This window comes from Triticum urartu, chromosome 1A, assembly GCF_056163025.1.
Source record: "Triticum urartu cultivar PI428250 chromosome 1A, HENAU_Tu73, whole genome shotgun sequence".
Lineage (NCBI taxonomy): Eukaryota > Viridiplantae > Streptophyta > Magnoliopsida > Poales > Poaceae > Triticum > Triticum urartu.
The window spans coordinates 11,299,943-11,313,939 of record NC_141873.1 but is presented as its reverse complement, the minus strand read 5'-3'; the positions used below and the strand labels follow the sequence as shown (position 1 = coordinate 11,313,939).

Here is a 13,997-nt window from a genome sequence, read left to right as displayed (position 1 = left end):
TAGGACATCATGCACAATCAAACAACAACACACATGTTCGTATTGCCCACCGCTAATGTTTGGATATGTACCAGGAAATCTTATGGCCTTTTTGTCACAGAATGTCTAGAACATTGGGACGGGGACCGAATCACCCGCGATTTTACACAGGTATGCTATTATTTACGTTTGTAGACTAGCTACTATGGTGGTGTAGCAACTTAGGTTCATGTAATCTTTATGTCATTTTTTGCAGGCCACCATTGACGCAAGGAGAAGACGTTTCGTCGTAGAGTTTCTTATGTCACCTTCGAACTCGATGGAGTGTGTGAAGAACAAAATTCGTGAAACCGCAAGGAAAAGGCGCGCCTGAAGAATTCATGCGGCATGCAAGATTGAAGTTTTAGTGGTTTGGATTTAGTCTGGTCGAAGGTTTCGACGGCATGATTATCTTAGGGGTTCTATCATTTTTATGTAATAAACAGGGCATCTCGAATATTGTGACACATGCATGTGTATGTGTTTGTCAGACAATTCGCTCGTACAAGACAATTCGGTCATAAAATTCACTCGGAGAAGACAATTTGGTCGTACCAATAAAGTTTTGGCTTTACTTATCAATTGTTCTTGCTTAATATTTTTCTCGTTTCCAATTTTTTATAATTGTATTTTTCACGGCTTCAGTTATCAAGTGTTCTTGCTTAATATTTTTCTCGTTCTCCATTTTTTTATAATAGTCTATTTTTCTCTTCAACTGCTCTCGTAAGTTTCATATTAAAATTTTCACAATCTTAACTTTTTTTAAAACTCTACCAAGCTTTGCCTTCTGCCTTAGCTATCTGCATGTCATCATCTTGCATAATCTCCTAGTAATTCCCCCTCATCACATGATTATGAAAAGTAGTCATGGTAGATAAGTAAATATATCGAGCCAAAATGTAATATCACACTGATCAAAATTAGTCATGTCAGCTCGTTGGCTCTATCGCGTGTTATCAGGCATCATGTTTTTCTATTTTGTTTTACAAACCCGTTGTTTTTTTATTATATGTATAATTAACTTTTTATGTACTCACCATAATGCCAGGCACAGCCCATCTAACCACGTGAGGGGCCCCATAGGCGGGCTATCTTCCCGGCAGCGCTACACCAGCCCATTTTGCCAGGTTCACATCGATCTTTCCCCTTTTCTTGTTTCCCTTTCCAAATCCCTATCCCTTCATCTCTATTTGCGTCTCCAAATCTCAACGGCGAAAGCATGACAGCGAGCTGGGTGTTGGGTGGCGGCTGCTGCGGCGAGAAGAGCGGTGGCGACCGCAAGTTAGGTCGAACCCTGGGTCCTGCAAGCAGGTGGGGCGGATTCAGTGGCACAGGAGGCAGCGGCGGCGGATCTAGTGGAACAGGGGAAGGGGGTTTCGTGGGCGGCGGCGGGTTGGGAGAACCCACGGCTAGGGTTTCTTCAGTGCTACACTTTGGTGGCAAAAAGGTAAGTTCTTTACCGTTGTTCTTTACATCCCAGCATTATCGCCCATAATTCATCACATGTGGCCATGACAAGCTCCATATATGTGGTTATCAGGAAACTCCTAGTGGACGTGTCTACGTAGATGCAGACAATTTTGGCAGCGCACTCGGGGGATGTGTGTTTGAGGTTAGTCTACTGAGCATGATCTTCAAACTAGTACTGCTACTGCGGTCAAGCTGCAAAAAAGTTTAGTGTTTAACGCTTGCAGCGACAAGTTCAGTTATAAAATGACTTGAATTGCTCATGATTTATTGAGGATGATATCACTTCTGAGTATGTTGAATGGGTTGATGGGGAGTGGGATAGCAAAGCAAAGTCAGTCATTAAGTATCTTGCCATGAAGAACAAGAAACTGGAGACTAAGATTACAGAATCTGAAGCTGAAATTAAAAGGAATGAGAAAGAAAAGAGGGCAATGGTTAAGATGCACAAGGAGATATTGCTCTATAGGGATGGGATTTTAGGATTTGGAGGTCTTCTGTATCTTGGCCTGCTTGCCATTATGATTGCTGTCATAGTTAGCAAGTAGATTGTTCATAAAGTTATTGACATCATTGTAATTGACATGATGAAATGCTGCTGAATTATTTGCTATTCAGTTTATGGGCAAAGTGTAACAGAGATTGCATCATAAATAACATGGGGCCATCATGATTGGTAGACAATGCACTTTTGGCATGTTCTATATTTGGCAGACAATGCACTTTTGGCATGTCCTATATTTGACAGACAATGCACTTTTGGCATGTTCTATATTTGGCATGTGATGCACATGGGCACATCACCTAGCAACACTACTGATTTATGCAGCAGCCCAGTTCATTGTCTTGTTGCAACATAGGAGCAACATCTAGCAGCTTCCATGCAACACTGAAGCAAAGCAATAGTACATATTCAATATTCTGAAATTTAACTGAACTTGACACTTAGGGTGACCAGTAGATATTCATTTCTTCAGCCACAAAGAACCCGACCAAACCGTACCGATTGCATAACTTATATGCTTACATATAAAAGCATACCTAACCAACATCAAACCCAAAATAATGTTAACTTATATGCTAAAACATATAACAACATACCTAACTTAAGATAACCAGCAGCTTCCTCCTCCTTCAACAACTGTGCCCATCTTCACTTCTTCAGAAATTTGAGGCGGCGTGAGCGGCGCACCACACACGGAGAAGCCTTCTTCTTGACCGCCGTTCTGTTCGACAGCTGCGCCACCTGATCCTGAGCCACCTCCTCTTCTTCCACTTTCACTGTGTCAAGGAGGAGGGGAAGGAGCTCGACGTCGATGGGCATTGTCTTGCCACCCTCGACGGCGACCGGCGCTACCATCTACACAGCGTCCTCCTCGCCCTCATGGTCATCAGGGATGACCAGTACCTCCTCCACGTCGTCCTCCACGACGTCAGAGCCCAACGGCAGCACTGTCTTCGACACGTGGCGGACCTGGTAGTCCGGGCTGACGGGCGCAGGGAGAGCGAGATCGACGTCGACGCGGTCCGCCCTCGACGCGACGCGTGCTGAATCTGGCCGCAACGTCATGGTGGTGGAGTGGTAGATCCACCACCTTGCGCGCTGAACAGGGGAGTCGCTCAGCGTGGCCTCTTGCATTGCCCACACGAGTTGGACAGCCGACGGGACGCCGCGGCCGTAGGGGAAGGCGCGCTTCCTCTCGGTGTCGGTGAGGACTTTGATGAGGCCACACGCGTGGTTGACCAACATCTCCGTGCTGGGGAACCAGCCGCACACCTCCGTCAGCTGCGCGCGCCACCCCTCGTCATCGCCGGCGAGGTCCATCATCGCTCTCTGCCAGCCGAGGCTTCTCTCCATGGAGGCGGCTGCAGCGGTCGCCGACGAGGGTATTCTCGATCTACTGTAGGTGGGGATAAGAGGGGAGTTCGAACCAGCGCCCGTGGGAGGTGGGTGAGTGTGTGGTGTGGAGGAGAGTGGTACAGTTACTTATTTAATGACATTTAGGACGTGGGCAGGGGAAATGTACAATATTCTTTCTACCTCCTGCCCCGGTCATTACAGAGTAAAGAATTTTTTTGATTTTTTTAGAGGGAAACATCTTACTTTATTTAAACAAAGACTGGGATCTTGTCTTCTAATACATTAAGGATACAATCAAGGGGCGAAAGCCTCCAAACCAAAGAAACACAAGCGCCTACAGCGACCTTAGCCAAAGTATGAGCCGGTCGATTAACACAGTAAATAATTGAAGCAAGTGTTCTACTCTTGTTCCTTCTCCACTTTTCTGCACATGATAGAAGACAAGCTAAGTTAGTGAATGATACAAAATTTAATAATCCACAATGCATACAAACACTTACTTCTGATTTAGTTTGCATTTCTTGCTACGTCTAGTGTGTCCTACCAAGTTGCAAGCACCGCACCGGGTTTTCAACTCATCAAAAGAGAGTGGTCTACCATATTTCAAGACAGGGCGGCTCTCATCTACCTTTGTTGCACCTTTGCTTGACACTTTCATAGGATCTTTAACCTCAATCATGTTGCCTTCACCATCGTCCACATATTCAACTGCACACTTACCGATGTCATTTGTTTGCTTCAACAAATTTTCCTGTAGCAGATCATACTCATGACTCTTAGCTATCACAGCCTTCAAACTCTCTTGTAACTGATCCCACAAAGCAGGGTGTTTGCATGCCGCATGCATAGCTTCGGACGCTAACACACTGACCTGGCTATATTTCATTCTTTCCCCGGCCCTAGTCCAACCAAATCCCAATAGATCGCTTGTGCGCCTCGCGGGCAGTCCCAACCTTGCTTCTTTCGTGAACCAAATAAGAACTAAACACTTTGGTATTTCAGATAGGTTCAAGTGCTTCAGTACATGGAATATGTGTTTGCAAGGTAGACCCTTTCGAATCATTCTTCTGCAGCTGCACCTTATAGTTTCTTCGGAATTTACTGGTGTATACTCCACCCAAAAACGGCGCTTCCGGTTATTCTTCCAGGACACGATGTACTGCTGTGATCCGTCTCCCAGCTTTATTTCTATAATCTCCATGCCGTCAATTTTTCTAAGATCATCTTGCAACATATAGAAGTTTGCTGGAGTGAAGACGTGAGAAGCAGCTATCTCAAGTTCCCTCGAGCTAGTAACTGCCACCGGTAAACTCTGTGAGGCCGTGCAGTCATCTGGCGCCTCGTTTTCATGGATACGCACAACGACGTTCTCATAGTGCAAAATCATATCCACCAGGGTCATTTTACCGTCTAGGTGGAGGTGAAGGCATGAGTTCAGGCTTTCACTCCGCTGGTTGCTTTTCATGCCAAGCCAAAACCCCTCTGTTAGATATGCCACGGCCCACAGTCTCCTCTTCTTATACATCCGCATCAACCATGTTACAGTTTTTTCCGACTGCCATCTTTTGGAAAATGCGTGCCATCTCTCCTCAAACGTTGCCGTGGACGTGCTGTAGTACAGAAGGGTTCGGAACTCCTACAAGGACTTGTGACTGAGTTGAATCTTCATATTTTTCTCTATGTGCCACGTACATATACGGTGCCACACGTCTGGAAAGACTTCGTGAATTGCCTTGATCATCGCAGCGTCGACGTCTATGATAACACTCTTAGGCATCTTTTGACACATGGACCTCAAAAAAGTCTGCAGAAGCCACACGTATGTCTCCTCGGTCTCGTCCGAAACTATGGCACAACCAAAAACACTGGTCTTCCGGTGATTGTTAAGACCAACAAAAGGTATGAATGGCATACCATAGTGGTTCATCTTGTACGTGCTGTCAAATACAAGCACGTCGCCGAAGTCCTATAGTCATGATGAGACTGGGAGTCGCACCAGAACATCCTATTCAAATGTCCTTCCTTATCTAGCCTGTACTCGAAAAGAAGCTAGGATCCCTCTGTTTCCTACTGGACATGATGCCTATGGCTGTGGCAGCATCACCATTTGAAAGCAGCTTCCTCTTCTCCTTGGCGCAAAGGTTGTATATTTCACGCCTGGTAAAACCAACACCGCCGTACCATACATGTTTGCTGATGAAGCAATCCATCATGTCGTGAATTCTAATCCCTGCAGCTCCCATGGACATTATCTCATGCTTCTGGTACTCTTTGATTTTTCTATGGGACCAAAGAAAAGGTACCTCGTCCGGTCCTGCCAACATATGGCTATGCTTGTCCTCAAAACTTTCAACATACCAAACCCCACGCTTTTGGTCAAGCTTGACGGTCAGGTGAGCTTCGCAAAAGCAGCGTGTCTCGGCTCTGAGCCTATGGCTGTGTCCTTCCTCAGTTAGCAACTTGCTGTCACGTTTCCCTTGTCTTGAACAAACAAACCGCCTATAACGCATATGACGTGACTCTGTTTTGCTATAGCTGACCTTATTCTTTCTAATGCTGAAACCATTATCTCTAGCATAGCTATTGTAGAAATCATACGCAGCATCGTGAGACGTAAAGGTCATTTCCATTATCTGCATGAACATATCCCTCTTATCATCTGCACTGGTAGTATCTTGAACATTCTTTGCCCCATCATCTTGTGTCACCTACAATATCAAACCACAGCCATGAAAATAGATTTCTATGGTTTAACATTACTTACTTCCATAGAACATTGATTACACACATACCTCACTCATGATGACCGACGACTCGGACTGCCCAGAACCAGGTGCATCTAATGATTCGTCGTTAAGGCCTGTCTCCGCGTCTGATTCACCATAATAGTCGTATGCATTATGACATTCGGAAATAAACTGAAAAATACAACACAAATACATAATTACTTATCATATAATATTCCAGAAGAAATTCAATTTGCATGCCAACAAATTTTTTCACTTACATACCTGACTAATGTAATCTTCATTCGGGAGCTCTGAGTTGTTTTCCTGATCATTATCAAGCTCATCAATCTATAAATTTTCAACAAAAATATTTAATGTTGTCGGATGCCACCAAAAAATTACAACATGACAATGCCACTCACATTAAGATCGTCCCATTCGTTCCCATTCTCTGACTGATCTTCATGATCTGAATTTTCATCATCTGACCAATCTTCTATCCAGTCTTTCATCAGTTCTCCAAACTCCATGTCTACCATGATATCGGTTAACTCCTCGTCCGCCATTTCCTACAACCAATAATATGTATCATCACATGTGCAAACATTATCAATGATGAAATATAAAACACATAGCACACGATCACGGATGTTATGTAAACAACCGCAATCGAGGCCGTTCAGATCTGCCAAACTTAGTAAGGAAGATGGCCATGGCACCCGTCGTGATCACTATCAATCGTGAGGAACTGCACGATCTCAAAACCTAGCTAGATTTGTGATTACCTCTACCGCCGGATACCTAGGTTAGCCGCCACATCAAATAACGATACTGGTGGTGCGCACAGCCGACGGCAACCGATGCTACATGAACCCAGATCATGAGAAGCAGCACTACCGGAACAAGATCCACGATCGCATGCACTGCCGGGTAGCTAGGTTACCCGCTCTGCTAGGTTAACCAGTGCCACTGGCACGGCGGCAGTTTGTTTGATGTTGCCGCGAGCAAGACTAGAGGGGGGACGCGGGATGCGGTACCTGTGCACGATCGTTGGAGATTCACGACGTTGTCGCGCCCGCTGTCCGACGAGATCGCCGGCGACGAGATAGCCGCCAGTGGAGATCTACTACGTGACTTATGGAGCTACGTCAATGCTCGCAAGATTGATGGAGCTGCTCGCGTGACTGATTGGATTCGGCAGGTCTTACGTGGACGTGGGGTCGTGTGATGTTTTTTTCGGACCAGGGTACTATACGTATACGGTCTGGGTTATACAGGGCTAGACAGGGCTTGGATCTGGGCTGCGGCGGGCCAGTAAAAAACAAATTCGCGGGGACAAAAATACCCCTCCGAAATTAGGTTAGGGGGAGCACTGGAGCAGGAGCGATCAATGCATTCACCTTGTCGGCCCATTCTATCATCAAGGCCATCACGACGCTACATAGGGCCGTCGCCCTACGCTCGTCCATCAAGACACATCAGATGCTGAGACTCCGCTACACCATGCTGCCAAGGACCGTCATTGTCAACGTGGTAGTAATGACACCGCTCCACCTATGGACCCCTCCAACTAGCACTTGCTCCAAGAACGACCCCCCACCCCAAGAGGGAGTGTGACGCCAGATAACACGATCATTCGATCCGAGAGACCCAGATCCAAGGGTTCTCCAAAGAAAATGATCCTTCCCGATGATTCTACACGGTGATCAAACACCGCTACGCATTTGAGATCTCTCCAGCGGATATGAGGTCCAAAAAGTGCTTCCAAGAAGGTAGACGTTGTGACAAGCCGTAACTGTCTGGTCCAACAAGCCAAAAACTTAGCTAAATTGAGTCAATATCCATTTCATGCATATTTCATGATGCAATGGACTTGGAAAAGTATTTGTTCTTATTTCCGAAGTTGTGATGATAAGTATGACCGAAACTAATATTTTTTTAGAACGAAGATGCTAGAAGCTTCCGGCTTTAAATTAATAAAGCCCACACGAAATAGGTAGAGTAGCAACTGATCGAGCCGTTACAAAGACCAAAAGCCCTAAGCGTAACGACAACACACGAAGCCTGGGGGGTTCAAACGCATGGCAGCGAGCAAATTACAAGGCCATGGGCCTAAGCAACTGAGCACGCATGATCGCAGAAACAAAAGGGCATTCCCACCCTAGGCAGGCATCGCCGGCTCCCTAGCCGCCACGTACACTTGGTGAATTCGTTCTTGTGCGTGCTTCATGATCTCAGAGTTCTTCCGTTTTGCCAATGGACTCCACTGCTGCATGAGGATTGAGCATTTGTAAATGATGTTAGCTGGGTGCGACGGAAGGATGCCCTCAATGGTATGTTTATTGCAAGTGAGCCATAAGGACCATAATAGCGCCCCTATACTAGTCCACACCACACGCTTAACTTGTCCTTGGACTGAATCAAGGAGCCCTATGAGATCAGCGGAGGAGGGCGGGTCCCAAAGGACGCCTGCCGCCTCGCGCACAATGCTCCAGGCAAATCTAGCCAGTGGGCATAGGAAGAACACGTGATTTGTGTTCTCCGTATTCCACATAACGCGCACGGGCCCGTCGCCGGACCGTTCCATTTTTCTATGTTAATAGACGCAGGGAGCCGTCACGGAACATCTGCCAAAGAAACACTTTGATCTTCAGCGGGATGCGGGCTTGCCAAAGTCCTTTAGCCTCTCTTTGTACCGTTACCGTCCCTTGGCACAATTTGTGGTATAAGGATTTAACGGAGAACTTTCCGGAAGCGTTTAGATGCCACGACACCCTGTTGGGCTCATCAGACAAGGCAACCTGGTTCACCAGATCTAGCAAAGCATCCAGCCTCGCTGTCTCTTAGGTGTTTAGGTTGGAGCAAAAGGCAATCGCCGGGGGCGGGGGGGGGGGGGGGGCGAAATCAACGCGTTGCTTCCTCTTGAGCATGCGTTGGTTTTCCCTTGAAGAGGAAAGGTGATGCAGCAAAGTAGTGTAAGTATTTCCCTCAGTTTTTGAGAACCAAGTTATCAATCCAGTAGGAGACTACACGCAGGTCACCTAGTACCTGCACAAACAAACAAGAACCTCGCAACCAACGCGATAAAGGGGTTGTCAATACCTTCACGGTCACTTATGAAAGTGAGATCTGATAGAGATAATAAGATAAATATTTTTGGTATTTTTGTTGTATAGATTGAAAAGTAAAGATTGCAAAATAAATAGTAAACAAGAATTGTAGATCGGAAACTTATATGATGTAAAGTAGACTCGGGGGCCATAGGTTTCACTAATGGCTTCTCTCAAGATAGCATATATTATGGTGAGTGAACAAATTACTGCCGAGCAATTGATAGAAAAGTGCATAGTTATGATGATATCTAGGCAAGATCATGAACATAGGCATCACGTCCGTGTCAAGTAGACCGAAACGATTCTGCATCTACTACTATTACTCCACACATCGACCGCTAACCAGCATGCATCTAGAGTATTAAGCTCATAAGAACAGAGTAACGCATTAGGCAAGATGACATGATGTAGAGGGATAAATGCTACCTCTTGAGCACTGCGTTGGATTTCCCCGAAGAGGAGAGGATGATGCAGCAAAGTAGCGTAAGTATTTCCCTCAGTTTTTGAGAACCAAGGTATCAATCCAGTAGGAAGCTACGCGTGAGTCCCTCGTACCTACGCAAAAACAATAGCTCAACGCAACCAACGCGCTTAGGGGTTGTCAATCCCTTCATGGTCACTTACGAAAGGGAGCTCTGATAGAGATGATAAATAATATTTTTGGTATTTTTGGTATAGAGATGCAAAGTAAAAAGTAAAAGCAAAAGAAAATCAAAGCAATAATAAAGTGATGAAGATTGATATGATGAGAAAGAGTCCCGGGGGCCATAGGTTTCACTAGTGGCTTCTCTCAAGAGCATAAGTATTCTACGGTGGGTGAACAAATTACTGTTGAGCAATTGACAGAACTGAGCATAGTTATAAGAATATCTAGGTATGATCATGTATATAGGCATCGCATCCGAGACAAGTGGACCAAAACGATTCTGCATCTACTACTATTACTCCACTCATCGACCGCTAACCAGCATGCATCTAGAGTATTAAGTTAAAAACAGAGTAACGCCTTAAGCAAGATGACATGATGTAGAGGGATAGTTTCATGCAATATGATAAAAAACCCATCTTGTTATCCTCAATGGCAATGATACAATACGTGTCTTGCTGCCCCTTCTGTCATTGGGAAAGGACACCGCAAGATCGAACCCAAAGCTAAGCACTTCTCCCATGGCAAGAAAAACCAATCTAGTAGGCCAAACCAAACTGATAATTCGAAGAGACTTGCAAAGATAACCAATCATACATAAAAGAATTCAGAGAAGATTCAAATATTATTCATAGATAGACTGGATCATAAACCCACAATTCATCGGTCTCAAAAACACACAGCAAAAATAAGATTACATCGAATAGATCTCCACAAGAGAGGGGGAGAACATTGTATTGAGATCCAAAAAGAGAGAAGAAGCATCTAGCTACTAGCTATGGACCCGTAGGTCTGAAGTAAACTACTCACACTTCATCGGAGAGGCTTGGATGATGATGTAGAAGCCCTCCGTGATCGATGCCCCCTCCGGCGGAGCTCCGGAACAGGCCCTAATATGGGATCTCGTGGATACAGAAAGTTGCGGCGGTGGAATTAGGTTTTTGGCTCCGTCCCCGACCGTTTGGGGGTACGTGGATATATATAGGAGGAAGAAGTATGCCGGTGGAGCTTCGAGGGGCCCATGAGGCAGGGGGCGCGCCCTAGGGGGGGGCGCCCTCCACCCTGGTGACCGCCTCATGGCTTTCTTGACGGAGTGTCCAAGTCTCCTGGGTCTTATCTGATGAGAAAATCACGTTCCCGAAGGTTTCATTCCGTTTGGACTCCGTTTGATATTCTGTTTCTCTGAAACACTGAAATAGGAAAAAAACAGCAATTCTGGGCTGGGCCTCCGGTTAATAGGTTAGTCCCAAAAATAATATAAAAGTGGAAAATAAAGCCCAATATAGTCCAAAACAGTAGATAATATATCATGGAGCAATCAAAAATTATAGATACGTTGGAGACGTATCAAGCATCCCCAAGCTTAATTCGCGCTCGTCCTCGAGTAGCTAAATGATAAAAACAGAATTTTTGATGCGGAGTGCTAGTTGGCATAATTTTAATGTAATTCTTCTTAATTGTGGTATGAATATTCAGATCTGAAAGATTCAAGACAAAAGTTCATATTGACATAAAAAATGATAATACTTCAAGCATACTAACTAAGCAATTATGTCTTCTCAAAATAACATGGCCAAAGAAAGTTCATCCCTACAAAATCATATAGTTTAGTCATGTTTCATTTTTGTCACACAAGAATGCTCTGATCATGCACAACGCTGATGACGAGCCAAGCAATTGTTTCATACTTTAGTAATCTCAAACAGAGGGAGTCCTGGATTAGGGGGCGTTCGGATAGCCGAACTATACCTTCAGCCGGACTCCTGGACTATGAAGATACAAGATTGAAGACTTCGTCCCATGTCCGGGAGGGACTTTCCTTGGTGTGGAAGGCAAGCTTGGCGATACGGATATTCAGATCTCCTACCATTGTAACCGACTCTATGTAACCCTAACCCTATCCGGTGTCTATATAAACAAGAGGGTTTTAGTCCGTAGGACAACATACACATCAACAATCATACCATAGGCTAGCTTCTAGGGTTTAGCCTCTTTAATCTCGTGGTAGATCTACTCTTGTACTACCCATATCATCAATATTAATCGAGCAGGACGTAGGGTTTTACCTCCATCGAGAGGGCCCGAACCTAGGTAAAACTTTGTGTCCCTTGCCTCCTGTTACCATCCAGCCTAGACGCACAGTTCGGGACCCCCTACCCGAGATCCGCAGGTTTTGACACCGACATTGGTGCTTTCATTGAGAGTTCCTCTATGTCGTCGCCGTCAGGCTCGATGGCTCCAACGATCATCAATAGCGATGCAATCCAGGGTGAGACCTTTCTCCCCGGACAGATCTTCGTCTTCGGCGGCTTCGCACTGCGGGCCAACTCACTTGACCATCTGGAGCAGATTGAAAGCTACGCCCCTGGCCGTCAGATCAGATTCGATAGTTTAAACTACACGGCCGACATCCGCGGGGACATGATCTTCGACGGATTCGAGCCACTGCCGAGCGCGCCGCACTGTCTCGACGAGCATGATCTAGCTCTGCCGCCGAACAGTGCCCTGGAGGCCGCACCCGCATCGGCTCCGATCCTTAATTCGGAGCCAACTGTGCCGATCGAGGATGGGCGGTTGGATGCCGCCTCGGGGGCTATGATCCCAACGGCGATTGAGCTGAACACCAGCCTCGTACTCTGCGAGACTCGTGACTCCAAGGATCCGGACTCCTCTCCAGAATCCGAACACTCCGCGCCCCTGCCAATCGAATCCGATTGGGCGCCGATCATGGAGTTCACTGCCGCGGACATCTTTCGGCACTCGCCTTTTGGCAATATTCTGAAGTCACTGAAGTCTCCCTCTTTATCAGGAGAGCCCTGGCCGGACTACGGCAGCAGGGTTGGGATTCGGACGATGAAGAAATTCAAAGCCCACCCACCACCCACTTTGTAGCCACTGTCGACGACTTAACCGACATGCTCGACTTCGACTCCGAAGACATCGACGATATGAACGCCGATGAAGGAGATGATGAAGAACCAGCGCCTATTAGGCCCTGGAAAGCCACCTCGTCATATGACATATACATGGTGGACACCCCAAAAGAGGGAGATGGCGACGGAACAACGGAGGATGACCCCTCCAAGAAACAGCCTAAGCGCCGGCGTTAGCGGCGCCGCTCAAAATCCCGCCAAAAGAAAACCCCCTCCAGCAAGATTTAGCACAGGAGGATGGAGAAACCAGCCCTCAAGAGAGAGCGGCAGACAGAGAGGTCGAGGACGATAATTATATGCCTCCCTCCGAAGACGAGGCAAGCCTCGACGACGACGAATTCGTCGTGCCAGAGGATCCCGTCGAGCAAAAGCGTTTTCAACGCAGGCTTATGGCCACGGCAAGAAGCCTCAAGAAAAAACAGCAACAGCTTAGGGCTGATCAAGATTTGCTAGTCGACAGATGGACTAAAGTCCTTGCGGCCGAAGAGCATAAACTCGAACGCCCCTCCAAGAGCTACCCAAAGCGCAGGTTGCTACCCCAATTAGAGGAGGAAGCACTTGATGCGGCCGACCGACCACCTCGTGGCCGCGACAGAGAGGCCTCTTGGCCCTCCACTCAAGCCGCACCCCGTACCAAGGCACGGGACTTTGCGCCGGACTTACGAGATATGTTGGAGGACAAGGCTAAACAAACAAGATCGATCTACGGATCGGGTGGGCGCCCCACGGCTCGAGACGGCATCCATCATGCCGGCCACAAATTCGGCAGGGCCGAACACAGTAGACAAGGCTCACTGGAGCTACGTCATGATATAGCCCAGTACAGAGGCGCCGCACACCCACTCTGCTTCACAGACGAAATAATGGATCATCAAATCCCCGAGGGTTTCAAACCCGTAAGCATCGAATCATATGATGGCACAACAGATCCTGCGGTATGGATTGAGGATTATCTCCTTCATATCCACATGGCCCGCGGCGATGATTTCCACGCCATCAAATACCTCCCACTCAAGCTTAAAGGACCAGCTCGGCATTGGCTTAACAGCTTCCTAACAGGATCAATAAGCTGTTGGGAGGACCTGGAAGCCGCATTCCTCGACAATTTCCAGGGCACTTATGTGCGACCCCCAGACGCCGATGACCTAAGTCACGTAATTCAACAGCCAGATGAATCAGCCAGGCAATTCTGTACACGGTTCCTAACAAAGAAAAAGCAAATAGTCGACT

General features: G+C 46.7%; 1 protein-coding gene across 1 annotated transcript; it reads right to left on the bottom strand.

The window, feature by feature from the left end:
- Window positions 1-5,373: 5,373 nt before the first annotated feature.
- On the bottom strand, window positions 5,374-6,147 carry LOC147988327 (protein FAR1-RELATED SEQUENCE 11-like). The gene is made up of 2 exons (XM_087534547.1): window positions 6,139-6,147; window positions 5,374-6,054 (listed from the first exon to the last, which is right to left on the bottom strand). The coding sequence occupies exons 1-2, from the start codon at window positions 6,145-6,147 to the stop codon at window positions 5,374-5,376; spliced, it is 690 nt and encodes a 229-aa protein (XP_087390673.1).
- Between the last annotated feature and the right edge of the window lie 7,850 nt (window positions 6,148-13,997).